This window comes from Pseudopipra pipra, chromosome 16, assembly GCF_036250125.1.
Source record: "Pseudopipra pipra isolate bDixPip1 chromosome 16, bDixPip1.hap1, whole genome shotgun sequence".
Taxonomy (NCBI): domain Eukaryota; kingdom Metazoa; phylum Chordata; class Aves; order Passeriformes; family Pipridae; genus Pseudopipra; species Pseudopipra pipra.
In genome coordinates this window covers 13,014,131-13,037,210 of record NC_087564.1, presented here as the reverse complement: position 1 = coordinate 13,037,210, position 23,080 = coordinate 13,014,131, and the positions used below count along the sequence as shown (strand labels likewise).

Sequence of the window (23,080 nt, the reverse complement as noted above, 5' to 3'; positions counted from 1 at the left end):
ATTAAAGAGACACTAAAGGACATCTCTTTTAGAAAATGAAACACGTTACAAACCAAAACGCCTCAGAGAGTGAGCAGCTAGGGAGTTATAACTAAATTACTAAGTACAAAATGAAGCAGCCTGCAGAGGAAATGAGTAATTAAAAAACCCTCCCTTGAGCTACAGGCTGGTGAGCGAGGGGTAACTCCAGGACCCTGGTGCTGGAGGTAAACAGTACCAAAGCCAAAACGTGACAGGCGAAAACAGATGTTTTACACAAACAACAAAACCCCAATCTCCTGACTTTACAGGGCATTTTCACTCAGAGATGGCATTAGACACAGTCTGCCTGGTACAACCTGAAGAGATGCAGGCAGGAATTACATCACCCACCAGTACCACGCTGCTGCCCCGGGGCCAAGCACTGCAGTCGCTGGACAGTGCTCAGCAAACATAAACAATGTTTTCAGAGGAAGAAATAGATTAATGTCAACCCCGTTCTTCTTTCTGCAAGAGAGTTTAACAGAGCACAGACAACCACCTCCCTGCTAGCACAGAAACCCTTCTGTAGCCCTCTCCCCTTCCTAAAGGACAGAAATACACCTTGGGCACCTGCTGTCCACGTGTCCTGAGGAGCAGCATCACCCCTGGCCTGGCCTGACTCCTTCATTTTTCTGTTGCCTCAGAGAAACACCAGGAAGAACACCCAACTTGCCAACCCTTAAATAAGCACTCTGGCAAAGTGGTTTCCAACTTTTTCCACTAGATCTTTTCCAGGGAAGACAAGCCCTGGGCGTAGCACGTTCTAGCTGACTGACAAGAGTCCTTCTTCACTGATTTGTCTTTTTGAAACCCCTTAAGGTCCACCAGTTGAACATGAGTCTGTTGGCAGGTGGGCATGGAGGATGATGACCCTGGGCGACAGACTGCAGTGAGGGGCTCACACTTTTTGCCCAGACGTGGCTCCCTCAGAGGGAGCAGCCCCAGTCCCAGTGAACATCATCCCCTTTCTCAGGCATAGATGGCAGCGAAGGTAAGGACATCTCCTGCTAAAGTTGAGGTGGATCCCCTGGCTGTCTCCAGGCAGACATCCCTCACTGCCACCTCAGGCCCTCCATCAGCTGTGTGTCCCTCACCCACTGTGACCAACCTCAAGCGAGGGGACCCTAAGGTGAGCAAGGGGATCTCTCACCACCTCCTTATCACCTGTAGCCCCTCAACATCACCTGAAGCCCTCCAACTTCTTCAGAGGCAGACCCGCAGGCCCTTGGTGGGCAAGGGGGATCCTTTACCGTGTCCTTCATCAGCGGGGGCCCCTCACCGTCACCTTAGGCCCTGACAGACCCCCACCCCCTGGGCAGGGGCACCTCGCAGCCCCTCGGTGGGGGCGAGGGACCCCTCACATCCTTCCTGGGAGCCTTCTCTCCGCCCAGCCCCGCGTCCCCTCCCCGGGGCAGAAGGTCCCCGTCCGGCCCCTCGGGCCGTCCCTGCCCCCCGGAGCGGGCCCGACCCCGCCGCCCCCGGCCCCCGGCACTCACTGCGGCGGGAGCTGCAGGGCCGGGCCGCCGCGGCGCTGGAAGGCGCCGTCCACGAAGACGCCGTTCTTGCCGAGGCAGCGCAGGTAGAAGTGCGGCTCCTGGAAGCTGAGCTGCAGGTGCCGCCGCGAGATGAAGCTGGAGTGCCCCATGTTGACGTCCACCGACCCTTGCGAGGAGTTGCGGCCTATGGTGACGGCCGGCTGCCGCATGAGGAACTCGAACTCGCGGCCCTGCAGCCGCGCCAGCACCGGCCCGGCGCAGGCGGCGGGCGGCGCGGCCGGGGGCGGCGGCCCGGGAGGGGGCGCGGCGGCGGGGCTGCAGGGCGCCGAGCGCAGCGCCAGCAGAGCCCGCGCCCCACTGCTGTCCTCCCCGACTTCGGCCATGTTCCCCGGCAGCGAGCGAGCCAGCGTGCCGGCCTCCGGGGCGGGGCCGGCGGGGCGGGGATGGCGAGGACGCGGGGCGGGGCGGGAGCCGCGCCGGCCGCCGCCTCCCCCCGGCCGCTCCGCCGGGCGCGGCCGCCCCGCCGCGGTCCGGGGCGCGGGGCGGGGGCGGCAACGGCGGCCGCGCGGCGCCGCCTGCGGGGCAGGGCGGGCAGCGCAGCCCCGGCGTGAGGGAGCGGCCCCGCCTGAGGGGCCGGAGCCCGGCGGTTAAACCGCTCCGTGTGCCGGGTCGGAGCGCTGGGGCACCTGGGGAACACCCCCCGCCCCAAACCGATGTGCTCCTGGGGCTTTCTGTGGGGCAGGGGAGCGTCCGCCTCCTGGCGGGATTCTGGGCTCGGTGGCTTTTTGCTGCCACACCACAGAATCACAGAATTTTGGGTTGTAAGGGACCTTAAAGCCCATGCAGTTCCACCCCTGGGCAGGGACATCTTCCACTATCCCAGGTTGCTCCAAACCCTGTCCAACCTGGCCTTGGACGCTTCCAAGGTTGTCATCACACCCTACCAAATCCCACGATGCTGTGAGATGGGGATTCCATCGCAATACAGCTTTATTACCCCCAAACTGTTTGCCAAGGCTTGCCAAAGAGATTCATCCCACATACACAAAGGTGTGAGGTTTAAAACAGCTTAATTCATTTTTATAGAGTTTATATATATATATACACACACACACATATATGAATGTATATACTCATATAGTGGTTTTATACTCATATAGCTTTATACTCATACCATTTTTCATTACGAGGGACTGTGTAGGTTGTTTAGCTTGCATTACATTATCACTTACTTTGGATTACTTTTTATATCTTTATATGATTATATATGATACTTTAATCATATTTATTTATTTTAATGGCAAAGGTCATATTCTCCGCAACAACAGCATCTGTTTGGCTCATATATAGTCTGTGCTATGCATATATATCCATCTATCCAGGTTAAACAGGTAAAATGTTTCTGTATAGGCGAGCCGGTGATACTGTGCAAAATCCTCAGTTGTTAAGTAACCAGAAAATACAACAGCTTTGACAATCTTTGGGGAGGGAGCAGCAGTAATTGCATGTTTCTTCAGGTCGTGTGGGGAATGGGGCAGCTCATAGCAAGGCTGCTCAACAGCTTCGAGGAGACAGGGAAAAAAAATCCCATAACTGGTCAAAAGTGCAGAGCAAATTTCAGTGATGAAAACTGTAATTAAACGAGCTGGAATCAGTCCAGGACCACAAGGTTAACATCCGTGTTCCTGGAACATCTTCCCTGAGATGTTTAATGACTGCTGAGCAGTTGGGACTGCATTAGACATTTCACCCGAGACACCGTCTTCAGTGCGAGTGCTCTTTGCTTCTGCAGTTCAGTACCAAATGAGAGGAAGAAAGAAAAGCCCTGTCTAACAAAACACCAATCTCACTTCCTCCACTGCAGTGTCAGCTCTGCAGTGAGACCCAGCCGAGCCTGGCACAGCAAAAGGTTGCAGGAGAGGGAGAAAAGGGATCCCCAGAGGGGGCATGGGGAGGAGGGAGGCGGTCACAAGAAGTGGCCATGCTGGAGGCCTGGAATTACATTAGAGCTGAAATACTGCTCTGAGTGGTGAGGAGCAATTAAGTGGGGTCCCAGCACGTAGCAGTGGCATAACCTGGGCCCCAGTGGGGACCTGCACTGCCCGCACCTGTCTGCCTGAGCTCCTCTCCGGCCCCAAATTGCTCGACTAGAAAGCAAAAATGTGGCCATGGGGTCAGTGAGAGCCAAAACCACATGCTGCCTGATGGGAGAACTAGCTCAAGCCTTTAGACCCTTCACATCAGGATGAGTGTGCTGGTAACCGTGCTTAAAAATGGACCCAAGGTGGTAGGCAGGTGAGTGGGAGCAGGAAAGGTGAGACCTCATATCAGAGCAGCCTTTGACCTGTCAAAAAAATAAAAAAGAGAAAGCAGCACCAGAGAGATTTTAGTTCATGTCTAAAGATTTTCTAAAACCCCAAATTGTGTCATTTGACCAGGAGGGCACTGAAAGGATCAGAAATAGGGCGAGGCCATTACCAGATGCTGTTAGTAAATGTTTCTATAGCTGCATGGGAAAACATGTTGTGGGCTGGCTGGCTCAGGGCAGGAGCAGGGTGGTGGTTCCAAACTCAGGAGTTACAGGAAGCCCTGTGGACCCACATGGCTCGTCTGATGTGGGGCCAAGAGATGTGTCACTGCCAGGGCTGGGTCCTGTTACTGCTCCCACACTGGATACAGGCTACAGATTTCTGCAGCTCCAGTCAGGGAATAACCCCAGGGCTGACACGTGAGGCTGGCTGCAAAGATCCTCACCCTGCTTGTGTGCCCGGGGCAGAGCTGGTGCAGCCTCACTCATTGAGAAGCTGGTGATGTCAATGGGCACATCCACACATGTCACGGTCACTCTGCAGCCACTGGGACACTCCTGCAGCACCAGTCGGTGAGATTTTTCTAACAACTCTTTTCCTTTCAACCTGCGAATTTCTTCTGAGTGGAATTTGCTGCTTAAGCCAGCACCGCTGCCGAGATAAATCGCAGCTTCATGCAAAATGTGATCAAGTGGTGTACAGAAACAGGATTCCTCTGAGCTGCCTGATGGGTTGTGCTTAGCATCGTGTCTCACCAGCTCATCTGCCTGTGGCGTCCTTTCCCTAAGCTTCTTGTGCCGTGAGGAACAGAGCGCTGTGCTCGGCAGCCTCCAACGCTCGCTCGGCTCTAATCCGCCTGCAACAGCATCAAACCAAGGGCCCTTCAGCCTCGGAAACGCTTTGTGCTCCTCCAGTCAGCTAATCCTGCTTAAAGCCAAGCCGACTGCCCCGGTGTAAATGCCTGATGTAAACGCACTCAAAATTGTTTATCTCATCCCGCATGGCTGGATTGACTTTCTAGTGGTTCCTTTTCCTCAGCAGGGTTTTAGAAGGATGCATCGGCAGGTGTGGCCAAACTTCCTGACTCTACAAGTTGCCTACTATTAGTAGGCAGATTTAGTACCCAAATGGCCAGGAGGTGCTAGCCAGGTTTCATGAGCTGCGGGGAGCTGGGCATAATTCTTGTGCCACCCGAGATGTGGATGTGGGAATGGCACCTTGGCTGTCCTTGGCCATGCAAACTGGCCAGCTGTGGGCCCACTCCAACCAGAACCATGCTCAGCCACAAGTGTGATGTGAGGCCAACACCCTGTGCAAGCACGACTGCCTGTGCTCATGCAGAAATAATCCCTCCTGGCACTTTGCAGAGACACCTTGAGCCGTTTTGAGCTCCTGCCCTGCTCCACCGCTGTGTGCAACAGAGGAAGGAAGAATTAAACATTCAAACAAAGAAGCTGCGAGAGCAGAAAATAGCTGGGATAGAGTCGGCGTTACTCAGAGAGCAGTGAGAAACCCAACTGTCCTTTGTCAAAGATTTGTTTGGCTGTGTGTCATTGCTGACTGTCCCAATACAGCGACACACGGCAGGAATCTGTTTTGTGCTATCAGGTGTGGGCAAATGAATGTAACTGGTTGTTATGGTCACCCAGATACCATCGAATTGGGCAAACACAAATCTTGCAAAAACAGTGATAAAAGGGTACATTTCTGCATTTATCTGCTGGATGGCATCTGCTTAAAAACACTGAGTTTCTCTCAGTGAAATGCTGCATTTCTATAGCATTTCATATTGGTGTTGCTCAGTGTTCTGGTGCGTGAGACTGAATACACATTTATCAAGTCCCAAGTTCAGCAAAGAATCTGCCCGGCTTCAAAACTACAGGAAATCTGTTCTACCCCCAGACTGACGTGTAATTGGAAAGCAGCTTCCACAGAAAGGAACAATGAGAGCTGCACGCTGGGCGTGAGCCTCCTGATGTACTTACCCAGCAGCTACACAACACCTTGATGCTCACGGTGAAAGCCAGCCTAATGTGCACAGCCCTGACCCAGGAAAGAGGAGGAGAAGAGTGAAGGAAAGCAATTACTCTAAGGGAAACAGACTCTGCTGTCCCTGTGCTTGCCCAGTCCAGCATTTCTCTTGAGCACGGTGCCAATCTGATGGGGTTAATGGTAGTAGGGCTTCTGCTGATGCAAAGTGTGCATCATTAGCAAGCAAGCAGAGACTTCAGGACCTCCATCACACAAATACTTCAACAAAATACAAAAGAAGAGGGCAGTGTTTCCTCAAATTCCTGCCCAGGTCCCTGCAACTCTTTTCCTTTCCCTTCCCTCAGCCATTGAGTAGGTTTTTAAATGCTGTTGTGGTTTTTGTCCAAACTGATTTGAAGCAATGTAAGTGATGAGCAATGTGCCCTGTATCTGTGGAGCTACTTTCCCCAGCACACCTGCGCTCTGGAGCAGCCTCACTTCTCTCTCCAGCTGGGTGGGTTTTAATCCTGCTTTGTGTCTCAGGGAAATCACTGTGATGTGACACAGGAGCAAAAAGGAGTTTGCACTTATACGTGTCTGGTAGGATTTTCTTCTTCACCAAGCAGCTGCAAGAAGTTGAATAAAATGCATTGTTTTGAAATATATTCAGGTGCGTGATAGTATCTGTCTGACACACACACACACACTTGTGTGATGTCTAACAGCCTCCCCAGGGATTTCTGCCTGTTTTCTCAATTCTGTCGCAGGATCTGTGCTTTTAACCTCGATCCTTATGTCTCTCAGTGATGACCCCCATGCCTGATCTGGGACAACCCATGTAAATGTGCCTGCCTTCCAACACTGTGTCCATGGCGTGGATCTCTGACCGGGGGGACACCTGCAAGGCTTGCAGTGGCATCGAGGCTGTCACCTGCCACTGAGGGTTTGGAGAGCACAGCAGCACCTTAATCCCATCTGTGACACCCATAAATACCTCTCCTCAGTCAGAACAGCTTTACAAATCTTTCACAGTGACTCTGAGCCAGGTTTTAATCCACATGGGCTGATAAAAAAGGGTTGGCCTGTGGAGGAGGTGATCCACTGATAGAGGAATCCTTCCTACTCCCTGCACAGCTTCTAATCAGCAGAAGGTTGAAGGAAACAACACCAGTGAGTCAGAAATGCGGTGGGAGCACTCACAGTCCTGAAAGCTCACAAAGGATACAAACCCACCATTTTTTTCCCAAATGCCAATAGGTTGCTAAGCTGAAGGGAGCAGGATCAGAGACAGAAAAAGGCAGGCAGATGGTGAGACCAAGTGCAAGGGGGCATTGCTCAAACCTTGCTCGGCCAGAGCTGCCTCCTGCAAGGTGCTCTGCTTCATGCTGAGTGCTGAGCAGCAGTCTTGGTGCCTGGTGAGATGGGGCTAAATGAGATGCTGTGTCTGTTAGCTCCCTCCCAAGAGCAGCACAGCCTGGAAAGATTGTGCTTTCTATAGTAATGATTTTCTTTTTTTTTTTTTCATTTTTAAATCAGCTGTGATCCTGTTTACTGTAAACTCCAGCATGCTGGAAATGTTTCTATCACAGTTTATTTAGGCTTCACAGGGATTTTTTTCGAATCACACTTATCAAGAATATATTTTCACAGCAAGTTCTCTGAAATACAGTAAGGACCTAGGGACATCTGATGCCCAGATTCTGCCATTCCCTAAGATATTATGTGATCTGCTCATTTCCCATGCAGAAATGCTGTCGCCTTTCTAGAATCCAAGCCAGTGCCTGTCTGATGTATGATAGCCCATTTTGAAAAGCCTTGAACAAGACCATTTGTTGTCAAGATAATTTTACAAAAGCAATACTATTTCATGGATTGCAGTTAAAATAGTTCATAAAATTTACCCTGGCCTGTGTGCTTTGAGCTTTAAAATCACTTAGCTAACTTAACTTTCATTTTGGCTTGAAACTTAGACCTTGTTGAAATGCATAATACAAGCCAGATCTGAATTATTTGCTTTAGTTCTTTTTCAATGATCTCATTTTCTCACTTTCCATCGACGCGAACAGAGGAAAAAAACCCACATACTTTTCAACAGCTAAAAGCAACTGAACCAATAAATACAAAATCTGATACCAAACATGAAGCATTTCAGCCCAAAAGGAAAATGGTTTTGGACTTTTATGAGCAACTGCAGCATATAGTGCCTGTCACTGCTGGAAACAAGCTCCATGCATTGTCTGGAGGGTTGGAAGCAGCTGATCTTAAATATCTTGCTTTACAACCTGACTGAGAAGCAAGAGGAGTCAGTAAAGCTGCAGAATTTGCCCTGCATTGTTACAAAACATTTAAACAAAACACACAGGATGTGCATGTTTTCTGTCATGACTGACACCTGTGATGGTTTGTCTGTCATGACGTACAGCCGGTGTAATGTGCTGCCGAAACCACAGCGGTCACGCCTGATCCCAGCTTCCTTCCTATATTTTCACAGGCACAAACCACACAGGGAAGGTCAGGGCAATCTGAAATCGGTTCCATAACCAGCATATTATGTGTGTAAATGGGCTGTTCCTATGTCACCTCTATGTCATGACCCAACAGCCTGGACTCCACATTATCCCAACTGCACGTGCTCCTTCAACAGATTCCCCCTCCAGAAATGAAAAGCCTCCTTTTCTCTTTTAATCAGCTATCACCTATCAGCCTGCCAGACACCAAAACCTTCCCTTTCAAATGGGAAAAAACTCCCACTGGGCCAAGCCATGCCAGGAAAATAAGGAAAATGTGGTGAAGGGCACAGTGCCCCAACACAGACCCAACCAAGGCATCCAGGGATCCATGTGGGAGCAGCCCTGGACTTCAGCCGCTGCCTGGTACAGGAAATCTGAAGTTGCTGTGATCTATTCTTGGCTTTCATTGCCAACAGATTATCCTTGAAGTAGGGACTAGCAAAGGCACTTGTAAACCGTAATTGCTTTCAGTGGGACCTGAGCATCTTTTGGGATCGCTGGAGCCTCTCAGCAGGGAGCAGATGCTGTGGGAGGGACTCTCCTACAAATATCCTGCTGTTCTGCAGACACCTCTAAAGCACTGAGCAAAGCCAACCTTTGATTATATTCCCAGCAGTAACGCTGGTTCCCAGTGAAATCCTGGATTAACTGTGAAACTCTCTCCTTTTCCCATTCTGTGCTCCCCTTTCTGGTTGGTTGTGTTAGGTAGGTATGTTAGGGCAATAAGGACATTTGCTGTAAGTGCTGGAAAACCCTGGATTTACAACCATCATGCATCACTTTCAGGGCACACTGTCACCTTTAGAAAAACATCTGCTATAAACAGTTTTACTTACTCCCATTACTAATAATACCATACAGTATTATAAGTGAAAGGATTTTAAAAATCCAATTTACTTGTCCTTCAGCTTGGCCAGTGGAAAAAAAATCAATGAGATGTGTCTCACTTCAGTTTGGAGCAGTTTTCACTTATCAGTTCCCTCATGCTAATGAATTTGCTTTACAGTCAGGAGAGGACATGTTTACTTACTTATAAAAAACACCTGTGCACCTTGAAATTGAAAAAAATTAACATCCCCCCCAAAAAACAGGGAGAGAGAGAAATAGAAAGGCATGAAAAGATGTCTTTTTTTCAATACATGTTTTACAGAAACGAAACAGTTGCTGAATTTTACCAAAAGTAATTTCTCATCAACAAAATAATAATCATGTGAGAGTTTAATGGTCGAATCGAAGTCAGTTTATGTTAGCAAGAGATCACTATGATGGAGCAATTTTTGATGAAACTAAGGGTGTTGTTTTTCTTTTTAAAGGTAGGATTTAAAACCTCCAACCATTAAAAGCCACTCATAGAAAGTTTGGGTTTTGAACAAAGTTTGCATTCGCCAAACTGAAAGTTAAAAATAGGAACTCTGTAGCCTTCAGAAACATTGACTCTAACATTGATCCTAACCCCAAGGGCTCTTTATGCCTGGGTTATACATTTGCTTGGGGCTGGAAAGGGAGAAACCAAGGGAATGTGATTTGAAACAGATTTATATATTTTGGTACCTTTATTTTCCATTTGCTGCTGCAGGACCTGGGCACCCAGAGACCCAAACCCACTGATTTTGGGGAGCTGTGCGTATACCAAGGGCCTCACCAGACTGGAGTTGTGCAACCAGCCCAGGCAGTGAGGGGACAGTGAGTCTTAGCTCCCTCCAGGCTCTCCAAGCCGTCCTGGAGCCCCTGGTCTCTCCAGCCCACTGAATTCCCAGCATCACTCACCCTGGGGCACAGTCCTGGGTGATGGAGGCAGGCTTCCCCTGGAGGCACCCAAGATTAGGAAGGCAACAGCTGGTTGTACTGAATCCTCTCTGTCTCATTCACCCAGAAGTTGTTTTCCCTCATCATTTCTTTCCATGAGTTTGCTCAGAAGCCTCCAGCAGGCATGCTGGCCACCAGCATCCACTCCCTTTGGGATGTGCCTGTTTGGAGCCTCAGCAGTCACAGATACACATTTGTGCTACTGCAGCCAGCCCACGGCACAGAGACCACCCCTGGCAGCACTGACTCACAGGCTACAGTGCCAGACCTTACTGCTAAATGCCTGGCATGATAATTTGGTGTTTTATTTTACCCCCCCTGCCCATATCCTGGCTGTAATAAATTGGAGTGATGCTATCTCAGGCTTCCTCCCTGCTTCTCCTGGAGCTTCTATCTAAAATTCAGCATTAGCAAAATGTGCCTCTGGAATAAGGCCTCATAAAATATTGTTAGGATTGCTAGGCAACCCGGAGGCACGTGGGGAGCTGAAAGGAGCCTTAAGTGGGCGTAGCGAGTCTGTGCTGGAGCCTCAGATGGAAAAGAGAGGGTATTCTTTGTGTCTCCATGCTAGCAACACTTTGCCTTTGATTTTCTGTTGGAAAGAGGTTGAGGTAACACTGCTTCCACACACACGGAGGTGTGTATCTGTGTAATTGTTGGTGTGGCAGCCTCTAACCTCAGATTAATCGGCTGGATGAGAAATGCACCTATTGAGGGCTTTTCAATAGCAATAAAAGTAAAACGAAGTTTTTATGGCCGTGAAAATACCCATATTCCAGCTGCTTGTATCTTCCGAGCGCTCGTTTTGTGAGAAAGAGGGGCCTTTGCTCAATAAGAAGTTGTTTTATGTGGCCACTGAGGCGTTGCCTCAACCCCTGCCACAGGCTGCAGTGGTGCTTAATACAAACCCACTCTGGAAGGAAGGGAAACAAATAAGCACACAATTTATTGGCAGGGTCCAGCATGAGTAATCGGCTATTTGCAGATACACACGCAGGATTAAAATGGAAATTGAACTGGGCTTGCGAGAGCACGGGGAGGAATTACTGTAGGTGCAAATAGGGGGGGGTTACTGCTGATTTTGTGTGCTAAGAGGTTAAAGTGAGTTTCTGGTTTAGCCCTTCCTGCCTTCAGCTCGAGAGCAGGAGATGCTGCCCCCAGAATCCATATCTCATCTCTCCAGGAACATCTTGGCTTGCCCAAAGGGCTTTAGCCAAGCAAGCTCCAGTCCTTCCCTGGGCAAACCTCCTGCTTTGCTTCTATCCCTAGCCAAGCCTCCAGCAGGCAGCCCCATGCTGTACTTTCCTTAGAGGAAAACCTGGAAAAACACACACCCTTTGTCAGCACACCCAGCACCCGGGTGCTGAGGCTGCCCCTGTGACTCTGGCTTTTGCTCCATCCATCCAGCACCGCTAAAGGCAGATGCTGGCAGCAGGTCCTGCAGGAGTGGATGTGCCTCTGCTGAGGACAGATGTCTGTGCCAGAGGTTGGCCTTCCAGCCGTGCTGAGTGTGCAATTTGTTTCCCAGTGCTTGATTTAGCATATAATTTTCTGTTAAAGCAGATAGTGGCCAAGCTGACTAACACATCCATCTGCTCAGAGCCTGTCTGGCTCCTCCGCGAGGAGGGCTGCTCTCACTAAATACTTTCCAGAGGTCACAAACACCTCCTCCTCAATCTCTAGCTCTCTTGGGTGGCTGAAATTCCTTTCTCAGACACTCACAAATCCCACCTTGCTTTCCTCCTGTAGCAACCCAGGGCTTTGTTTGCTCTGTGTTCAAACTGGGAGCAATTACTGGTGTGAGACGTTCCATCAGAGCAAGTATGGGTCAGTAAGAATTAGTGTGAGAGCAGGAGATGGTGATTTTGGCCCATCCTTTGTCAATGGAAGCGTTTCCCAAGCATCCAATGCCTCTAGATATTCCCATACAATACAGAAAGGGACTGTAATAAGCTAGATGTGTGTTTCCCAAGACCATTAATGAATAATCCCACCAGGCTTTTGTTGGGATCAAGCACCCTGAACATATTTAAAAGGTGTGTAGATGTGGCATTTGGGGACATGGTTTAGTGGGGGCTTGGCAGTACTGGGTTAATGGCTGGACTCAATGATCTTACAGGTCTTTTCCAACCTAAATAATTCTATGATTTTATGATCCTGCACAACCTCTCTGTTGCAAGCCACTCTTGAGCTTTATCTCAGAAAACAGAGAAATGATGGGAACGAACCTCAGGTTTCCACAATATTACAAGGTAGTTATACATATATGATACAACTACACCTTTTAGTATATATGATTCTACATATATAACTACGTATATGATATAACTACACCTACATATATGATATAATACGTATTCTATGATATAACTACACCTTTTATTCCTCGTGTCCCTTTCTAGCTAGATTTAGGCCAGAAAAGCTGCCTGTGGGGTATCTATTCATTCCTGGCAGTGAACTGGCTGAGCTATTTTTCTGCTCTGTTAACATTGCAGGTCTCATGATACATATTTCAACACCAAATGGCCCAGGCCAAAGCACTTGGCACTGCCATGCTGTTCCTCTGCCCCTCTGGCCAAACAAAGGATGCTGGTGAGTCACGAGGAGCACAGGGGGGTTTCTCCTGATTTAGGGCTCCCCAACTCCTGCAATCTCCTTCTCCTTCCCCAGTTTCACAGGTCAGTTTTGGAGGCACACAAAATTGGGCCAAACCTGGGCTTTTTCTCAATTTTCTCAGCAAAGCTCCCTCTTCACACTGTGCCAGAGATGAGCTGGTCCTCAGTGTTATTTTAGCAGCTATTTAAATAAAAAAAGTGGCAGCTGGAAGTCTAGGAGAGATGGGAGCCAGGCACCTTAAGAAATGATAATTTCAAACTTGGAACACTCCTAAGAGCTAACAGAGAGATGTTTAATCCAATTCTCAGCTTCTATTTTAGGAACCTTTTAACTTTCCAAATCAAAAAAAAAGGAAGAGGGGAGGGGAAGAAAAAAATAATCTCCATCACAGTGCAATTTCTTAAGCTTGTTCACAGCCCAAAGGTGAATTTTTATTCATGTGAGGAGTTTGAAGAAAATCCATTCAGCTGTTTCAGAGGTTTCAGAGCATGAAAGCAACATCTGGTTTTAAAATCAAAAATAAAGAGAAATTCCCTTTGCTCATCAGAGTCAAAATGGGTTTTGGTTTCACACCTCTGATTTAGTATATCTTGAGCTGTCCCCTGGAGAAAGGTGGCCACTTCTGTACTGATTTGAAGGGGATGAAATTGTGTTGCAAACCTCTTAAAAAAATTAGGGAAGCCCAAACAGGAGGGCAGGTGATACTCACACCCCAAGCTCCTCCATTCCTGCCCAGTCCAACATGGGCCACGATCCCTAAATTGCCAGTTTAATTCACTGCCCGAAGGTTTCCCCCAGCCTGCTGCCTCCGCTGGGGTATGTTTTTGGTTGTGGTGCGATTTTTGGAGTGTGGTTTGCTGTGCACTGCTCTGTGCTATAGATGGCACTGCAGGATGGAAATTGCAGACCCTTCTCTCTGTAATAACAACCCGGGGCTGCGGTGGCTTCTGCAGCTTGTCCTGGCTGAGGAAACCAACCCAGATCACTCATTTCTGCAGATCTGCCCGCAAATCTCACTCAGTTTTTTATCTGGTTATTAGTAACAACACAAACGTGACCTCCAGAATAGACAGAGGGCAAAAGTGACGAGGAAGCTCTCTGCAAATTAACTGCTGCTTTCAAAAAACCACACAAATGCTCAAAATCCACTGGCAAATTTAGCCATCATGTTGCAATACAGGGACATTTTGCATTTCAAAGAGAGAAGGCAGTTGATTTCTCTGTATATCACACCTACGATAAGACTGCTCGTGTTGGAGTTCTGTTACTGTAAATGAAACTTCACCCTCTCACTGTCCCACTAAAATCTACCCAAATCTAACTATTTGCAGCAGATTTTGCTGCTCTGTTTGTTCAGTTCCCTGGAGTTCCAGGACTAAAAGCAAGAAAAAAAAGCAAAATCCAACTCAGGTCTGCAATAGGAGATGCAGTGCTGGCAGGAATAGGGATTCTACCAAAGAGATCAGGATGGGAAGTGAATAATATCATAAGCAATTACAGCAAAATGCTTTTGAAAAATTCCTCCAGGTACCCAGCTGCATCTGTCGATGCTTAAACACGTTCAGAAATCTGGCCACCAGCCTGCTGCTCAAGATGTTTAAAAAAACCCTGAACAATCAGAGAAGAGTAAAAGGCGTAAGAAAGACAAATTTCTTTTGCCATTGGCAAGATGAAAGGAAAACCTCAACTGTTTTAATGAGTGGTGTGGAGAAAACTGCAAGCAATAAATGCCAGAAGTTGTCCTTGTCTTCCTCTGGAAAATGAAGCTGGAGCAGGATTAGGTTCCAGCAGACTTTGTTGTTTCTGTTTCAGTGAACTCCCTGAGGAAGAGCTCCCATCCACCTGTGCTGTCCCGGGGCCGGATGGATGAACCCCCGTAGCCCTCTCTGACAAGGAGAGGGGCAGCACTTTTCTCTTACAGGATTTTAATGTGGTCCTACACGTCAAGTAGATTCAAATGACAAGAATGAACAGCAGCAGCCAACCTCATGGTTTGATGTTCTGATGAAATGATGCCCTGGCACATCCATCACACTGTTCTGCTGTCAAGAGAACTCCCAACTCTGGAAGATGTGTGTGCTTTTTCTTTTACGGTGTTAGAAAAAAAAGCAGGAAAAAAAGAGAAAAGCATCTGTCCTCAAGCCTAACTACTACATAAATGTAACTTTGAGATAAGATACAGCTGGATACATGGGATCTACGGTTCAGCTCCAAACTGTGAGGGCACAAGTGCACCCAGCTCCATCTTAAGGCACGTGTGCGAAGTGAAGCCTGCACTGTGTGCAAGCACAGACCTGGGACTTTGCAGAGCACAGCAGGAGAGACAAGACGAAAGGCTGAAGGAAGATTCATTCCTTGCCAGGCTTTGTGTGCCAATCCCTGTACGTTCACCTTGGAGAGGCAGATGCAGACGTGAGTGAGAGGGAGGTGAGTGAGAGGTGTAAGTCTGAGTGTGCACGGAAGGAAGGACCGTGGTGAGGATATTTGCTAAGCACGGGGCTGGGGAGATGAGGGGATGCAGATGCTGATGTTGCCCAGGCAACACGCACTTTTGCAAGGCGCCCTTTTGTCTCTCCTGATTTTTAAGTACGGTTCTCACTCTCAAATGCGGATTCTCCAAGCTGTTAATAAGACTTATTATCTCCTAATGCTCTTTCCCTGTTTCTTTTCAGAGGTTGTTAGCAGCAGCGCTGCTTGTGACTGGGTAACACAGGAAATTAAAAGCAGCTCCACAACTGTGGCTGCACAGGGTGGGAGAGGAGATCTCTGGAGAGAGGCACAGGTAAGACGTGGTGGTGGGGCAGGGGGTGCAAGACACCCTGAGCTGCATTACCCACCTCACTGAGCAAAGTCACCAGCTGTGGAGCCAGTAGGATTTAGAAGAAGGAGAAACCTTTACAAAGAGCCTTGAGTTTATCCTTCATAAAGTCCTTTTTCCAACTTCCAGAGCCCCTGATAAAGTTGCTGCTATTGCTCTGTGCTGACTGCAAGGCTTCGTACCCAGAGCACAAGACTTAGTGCTGAATTATCCATAGGCTATATTTGTGTGCAGTGACCAGCATTTGCTCCCTCCAAATTGCTTTGAAAATTCAGGGGTTGACACCTCCTAGGAAGCACTGGGGACACTCAGTGTTTTCCCACCATGTCTCGTTTCCCAGGATGTAACACCGTGGTTTGCACTAATTATGAGATGCTCATCCCGTTATTATGGAGCAAAATTACCAAGTGCTGGAAAGAGCACACCAAAAACTGGTGAAGTGGTAAACTTGAAATGAGGTGGAATTAACATCTGCTCCCTATGGGAGGCCTGGATTTGGTAACTGTACATTGCTCAGGTCAGTAAGGTGGAGCGAGGAAAGGAAGATATTGCACGTGGGATGGAATTACCCTTCCTGGAGAAGGGGCAGGCAGGAGATACATGGGATAAATTGTCTCTCTGCCCCTTCCACCCAGAAATCAGGATTCAAACACAGCAGGAGAGGAATCACAGCAAACAAGAAACCTCATCTCCAAGTGTGGAGGTGGCACAGGAAGAAGTGGAGCAGCCAGAGAGATGTATTTGCATGTGGAGTGGGGAAGGAGGAATGCAGAGCAAAGGCATGAGCTTTGTTCCTTTGTGAAAAGCCCTGAAATGTCCTCTTCACTCCAGCCCAGGCAGCTGCCATGACCCCATGAGTCCAACAGCCTCTGCAGGCAAAGTGACCTGCCCCGTGTGGGGGGCAGAGTTGGCAGCAGCCAACTTGTTTTTGTTGTTACGTAGCGTTTGGTCGCCCTATTTTGCTGCCTTCCCTTTGATGCAATGAGCCTGTGGGGAATAAAGCTCAGTGGGAGATTGCTTACGTGGTTTCTAACCCATTAGTTTCTTTTATTGGCTGTTGCCTCAATATTAAAAAAAAAAAAAAGGAAAAAAAGAAAAAAGGAGAAGAAAATCAAGAAAAAGTAGTTCAAGGTGTGAAGAATTCACGTGGCAGAAGAATATAGAAAAAGTTATTGGCTCTGTCCCCCTTGGCTCCAACCTCAATCTTCTCACCATGCTGTGCAGTTATCCTTCTATTATTACACATAATGACAGGGAAATTTTAGCTAGTTCTATGCAAAAAGCCAGCCCACTCCTCTCCCCTCCACAACAAGAAACCATCCTGGCTTGAGCTCACATCGCTTGGCATCTGATTTCAGCCTAGCAGGGTGTTTCAATACCAATAAACATCTTGTTTTCGTGTGAAGAGCTGTTTCAGCTACATTCTTTCCCATCTTTTGTGAGCATCCAAGGCTCCGTGTAAAACTTTTTATTGATCACATAAATAGCAGCTCTGCTTCCCTACAGGCCCCGACTTCACAAAGTGTTTTGATATCTGGAGAATGAAAGGTTCAATAGAAAACTGATTCCCTCAGCTCCCTGGGACTCTGAACACAGGGCTGCTGGTTTCTGCTCTCCTTGGCAGAGTGGGGTCCAGGGAGGAGAGCAGGGGAGCAGGGAGAGGAATGTTTGGCTTTTTCTGTCTGCGTTTGAGGCTGTTTGTACTCAGACACACTTTGTCTGCAACAAAGGCAGAAGCAAAGCCACTAAGCAAAGAGCTGGGAGTGCTCATTAAAGATTTAATTGGTCTGAAAGCTTTCTGACACACTAAGGAGAGACCTAAACCACAGAACTTTGAGCAGAAAGTCTCCAATGGTGGAAAACATGAGTGCTTTTGCTGCTTAGGGACACAGGTACCGGTGTGGTGGGCAGTCACTTGCACTACTGTCATGCTAAGGAATTCCCAAGGAATGGAATGTCCTGGCCCCACTGGTGAGAAGCAGCTCCTCCACACCCCTGGAGAAGCTGTCTCGAGCCATCACGTCTCTCAAACAGAGTCTGAGACCTCTCCCTGCAGCTTCATTCCTCCAGGGCACTGCTGCGCTACGACAAAGGACTGACGTGGAATCCGTGGCCTGAAACCCTGACGAGATCCTTCCCACCCATGTCCTGGCTGTCAGAGCCATTGCACCGTCACCTTCTGTGCAAATGAAATACAAAACCTCTTCAACTGCAGCCATGCAGAGCTCGCGGGGCAGAAGATTAATGGGAGCTACTGGGGAGCCTCATCAGTCCTTGTTTAGGAATCAGAAATCCCAATCGAAACCTGCCGTGACTCATAACTCTGTGCTGGCACAAATTCGACCTCGTTTGGATAACGAAGGGCAGATCCTGTTCTTATAGAACCCGTGTGACTGTGTGTTTATCACAGCAGGCTAAAAGGGCGCCAGGAACTTTGTGACCTTGCTGCTCGCAGATGGCAGCGTGTGACAGCCCTGGAGCCACCCGGGCTGTGGTGGTGGCTTCTGGAAGAGCCATGGTGGCAGAGGCAATGCCTGAAGCCCTCTGGGGCTGGAGGGACCCACCAGCCTGGTGCTGAGCCACCAGCAGATGCCCTTCACAGGTCCGAAGGCTCCCTCATCTCAAACGCTGCACTCTCGATTAATGAGAGCAATTGGAATAGCAGTTAATTGAGACCCACGTGCCTTGGGGGAAAGGGGGATCTGAGGTGTCTGTGTTCAGCTCCTGGGGCCAAAGAACAGACTCATCTTTATCTCTCGAGGTCCTACCAGGTCCTCTGTGGAATCTACTATTAAACTCGCCCATGGAGAAAAAGATACTGAGGAACTTGCCTGCTGGAATTTGGTGGCTAAGCCAAAATCTAACACCTGTTTCACCTCAAGTACCTGATCCTGAGTATTCAGAAAATGACTTCTTAAAGCCTCACCTACAAGAGGGGAAAACGGTGGGTTATGAGGGTTTTGGTTTGCTTTGCAATTAAAAATTTCTGAGATTTTCAGTAGTTTTTCCTGCAAGGAAAATCCTCTTGCAAATGTAAAGGTGAAGCCTGTTCCCACACCAATGTTTTTCTTTCTCTGCTTCCTATATAACTTTATTTGTAGGTTGGTGATAATGAGAATTCCACTCCTATTGATTTTTTAAAAAAACTTATATAACTTTGAAACACTGTAGATATTGCATGGACTTTGGAACAAGATAAGAAGAGGTAATCACATTCACAACATCTCTAGCCCTTTAATTAATCTGAACAGCAAACACTCACTGTATTCCTAGAGCAGACTGACTAACTCTCCTGAATATTCTCATTTACCATGCAAATGCATAGATACTGGAGGTAATTCTGCACCCCACAGGGACCTAACTTCTGACACTGTATTTTTATAATAACAGAAAATTGTCATGGCCCTTCTTGTTTGAGACTAACAGCTTTGGAATGGGCTGAAAAAGAGAAATACTGCCTTAACTTCTTCTGAAATACCAAACAGCCTCCTTTTCTCAAAACAACCTTAAGATGGAGCAAAACAGTCAAGCTGTAAGAATGTACTGCAGAGGGAGAATAAAATCAGAGAATGGGAGGGTTATGGTCCAGCGCTTCCCAGAGACCTGATTCTGGAAGAGCTTGTCCCTACATGTTGGTCCTGAGGTTTGCACAAGGCACTGGGGCCACAATACCCCCTGTTGTTTCCTGGGAATGGTTCAGAGAGGGTGAGGTGGTTGAGCTCAGAGGGTACCCTGTGCTGTGCTCTGCAGAGCCCGCTGCTGCCTTCCTCCTCAGCCTTCTCTCCAGTGAAATCAATGGATTAAATGAGCACAAATGAGATGGGAGCTGGCTCCTTGGCTGCTGTGGTAAGTCAGCGTGGAAGCTGGCCCCGATACATCTCTCTGAAGCCCTGTATTGAATCTCAGCTGACAGCTCCAATAATGATAATAGATATGGCCAAACCACTCTGAGTTTGGAGGGGGCCAGGTTCCCCCTCCCTGCTCACACACAGGCTCACCACGCTGCCAGCTCTCATCTCTTGGGCGTTCTGAGGGATCAATGAGCCAACCGTGCTCCTCTTGCTGCCAAATCCTATTGGGAGAATGACCTGGCTACCCCACACAGTTAACCCAAGTCCTCATCGGGATTTTTGCAGGAATCTCACCGGGTTCAGAGTCTCACTAACACCCAGGGGCATCCCAGGCTTTACCTTTAATTTCATCTGAAACTTCCCTGGCTTGCCCTAACATAAGGAACTGTACCACTGGGATGCCATAAATGCATCCCACAAGCCTCCTCTCCAAGCAGAAGCTGCTGCTGCAGATCCAGCCAGCTCAGAGCCCACACAGCCAAGGACAAGTGCCAAGGACATGGAGTGGGTCCGAGGACACGGTGTGGGCACGGCTATTTCTGATCATGCAAAGCCAGGCTAAGCTAACCCAAAGCTCAGTAACACAAAGTCAAGCCACATCAACATGAAAGGCCTCAAGAATTAAAAAAAAAAAAAAAAAAAAAATGGTGCAGAAAACTTAAAGTATCTGGAATTCATTATGGCATTATCCATGCACACATGCTGAAAATCCCTTTGGACACTTCACCCCTGCAGCCAGCCATGCTGAGTTAGCCGTGCCCAAGCCCCGCAGTGGGGTTTAGCAAGGCTCAGGTTTTATCCCATATCCCAATGCCTGCTGAGCTCAGCTGTGATGGGGTTGTGTCACTAAACAAGCCAGGTCAGGAAGGAGTAGAGTAGCTCAGGGATGTTTATAAAATCAGAGGAGATGAACCCTAAAGGAGAGGGCATGCTATTTGCTTGGGGAGCTAAGTCAGTAGGGAATAAACTGGGCTGCCTGCAGTAAGTGATGCTTCAGGAAGGCACAAAGCAGGGAAGCAGCCGGGACATGCAGCCGGGGTCTCCGGCACGTTCTGCTTCCCGGTGTTTATGCTGGTGACTGGGAGCTCACCAGAGCATAGTCAGGTTTTATGGTGTGTACACATTATTAGTGCTTCGCAAGTAAATAATGTCATATTTCACTGTTTATTGCTGAAAATGCACAGTAAAAGGCTAAAGCCTGAAAAGCGCAGGAAATAATTTATGTGGGAGGAATGAATTTCCCATCATGTCAAACCTCTGCCAGAATTTATCACGGTGCCCTTCAGTTTGGGTCTCTGTCCAACATTTTAAAGGTCTGCCTTTGTTATACATATAGGCACAGGGAAGCTGAAGGTTATTGGGCAGAGTGGGAATTGCTGCTGTTGTTGGAGAAGGAGAGAGGAAAGTGTATGGTGAGGGCTCCAAAGAATCTTGCCCCAGTTAACATGAAAAATCAACAGCACAGAGCCCACCAAGAACCACCATGGTGAAGGGATGAAACAGCAGGAGGTTCAGCAGAGGCTCTGAGAGCCACTGAACTTCATGTTATTTCTGCAATTCTTCTTGAAATGCATAAATCAGGATGAAGGTGGATGAGGGCCACCAGCTGAACTGTTTGTAGTGATCAATGTCTGTTAATTAGCACCTGATTCTCACTCAGACACTCAGCACCTATGGCTCAGATCACACCTGCAGGGATTTCTCGGATTACAGGATGAGGCCATGAAATTTCAGAAGAAAGGTTCTCAAACCGCTCTCCCTACCATTGTTTTTTCCTTGAGAACCTGCCACGCTGCTGGGCAGGAGTATCAGCCTAAGGGAATAATTGTGTTTTAAAGCTACTATTTCTGTCCCTGCCATTTATATGTGTCTTGTCAGATTTGCACCTGAATCCATCTCCGAGGCGTCGGTACCAACCAGCGTGGAACCGCAGCCGGAGTGCTCCGGTGAGCGCACGCCCAACTATTCTCCAAAATAAACTTCTCTCTAAATCAAAAGAGCAGCAGGCTCAGCCTGCTGTGGAAATAAGCACCCAAAAGACTTGGGGCTTTGGGGGCTGGAGATGCCCTCATCAGCCAAGCCAAGCATTTCTACCTACAGCCAAGGTTCCTCCTACCAGATATGGGGTGTTGGTGTGGGTAACTCAAAAGCCAGAGGGGCACAAAATGGCATAAAAACACAGAAGTCTCAAACAAAAGTCCCCTGCTCCAGAGAAACCACATGCCCAATGTCTTGGGACTGGTGGAAATTTTTCTGGTGAGATTCATCCTTTCCCACCCATCTGTTAGGGTTTTCCAGGCTCAGTGGTTCAAATATCATCACACTGTCTAGCAACTGGTTAAATATTCAACAAGGCAAACTGCCTGGGCAAATTGGCCAGAGAGAAATGTTTTTACATGACAACCTGAGATTAGAACTTGTGATGTCCCAAAGGACTTATTCGTGTGAGCCTCTGAGTTCAGATAAGCAAATTCCAGGGACCGTTTGACCCAGGTCCAAGCTTTAAACCCCCTTGACCCTTCAGACTCATTTACAATCTGAAATCGAGATGACACAACTCTTTTCTTTCTTTTTTTTTCATCATAACTATCTTGACACAAATACAAAAAAAAAAAAAACAAAACAAAAAAAGGGACTTATCACAGTGTGATTCAAACAAGCCTGTATTTTGCTCACATAAGATAATTTTAGGGACTGGTTCTCAAAATAATCCCATTTACTTTTAGAAAAAAAAAAAAGGCAAAAAAAAAAAGAAAAAGAAAAAAAAAAAAGCCTGGCTTTAAGCTGAAACTTTAGGCCCTGAGAAAACTATTTAGAAGAGAAAAATAATATATCAGGATGCTCTGACACGTGATATGAAAATAACCTTGAGATAATCCTTTTCTAGTGTTACAGACTGGCGGGAGCAGATCAGGTAGGTGACCACAAGGAACAGCAATTTGGAAACATTCCTATTTGGGTGAAATGCACTCTCTTAGGGCATACAGCCCTTCCCATGAACCTCCACACACGGCAGCCCTGACATCAACCACTTTGGCACATGTTTGTGGTGAGAGCTGCCACATCTACCCCAGCCCACCAAAGAGCAATGGAGGGAGCAAACACCCCGTGTCATATGACAGAGGCAAGTGATCTGTGGTCTAAAAGCACACCGAGAAAGGACTGCGGTTTCACTCATTACAGATACTGGAGTCCCATGATCCTTCCTAACTGTGTAACTACAACCACGGTGGAGCAGAACCTGCTTGGCTCATCCGAGCAGGTCACCCTGTGGGAAGCTGCAGCCGTGGCAGGGACACCCGCCTGAAGACATGACGTTATTCCTGCTTTGGGTACAATCTCAGGAAGTGCTTTGCATAACAAAGCCCTTTACCCTCAGGATGATTTGTCACCCACTGAAAGATCCATTGCTCTGAATGAGCCAAAGGCACTGACTTCACCAGGCTGTGACATCCCAGTGCTGAAGTTTGCTCAAGCAATGATGTGCGCAGACGCTTCTGGGGATGACTTTGCCAAAATGATGGCACAACAAAGCACCACTCTCATGTAGTTTCCCCATCAAGGTATCCTCCCTAAAATATCCAGGAAAGAACATGATCTTACACCTTGTGCTGGAAATACATCTCACCCACATTTGCATTTGTCCAGGATTTTTTCTGCTGTTCCCCTGTGGGATGTAACC

The 23,080-nt window shown here is 48.1% G+C and overlaps 2 protein-coding genes across 2 annotated transcripts in view; one reads left to right on the top strand and one right to left on the bottom strand.

The window, feature by feature from the left end:
* FOXK1 (forkhead box K1) overlaps positions 1–1,999 on the bottom strand; it is a 53,750-nt gene extending 51,751 nt beyond the window's left edge. The window contains exon 1 of the mRNA XM_064673203.1: positions 1,518–1,999. Within this exon, the coding sequence (XP_064529273.1) occupies positions 1,518–1,900 (383 nt within the window). The 5' untranslated portion in view covers positions 1,901–1,999. The remainder of the gene's footprint in view (positions 1–1,517) is intronic.
* The window catches only part of RADIL (Rap associating with DIL domain), a 227,949-nt gene that overhangs the window by 92,536 nt on the left and 112,333 nt on the right, over positions 1–23,080 (top strand). The gene's annotated exons all lie outside the window — the stretch shown is intronic.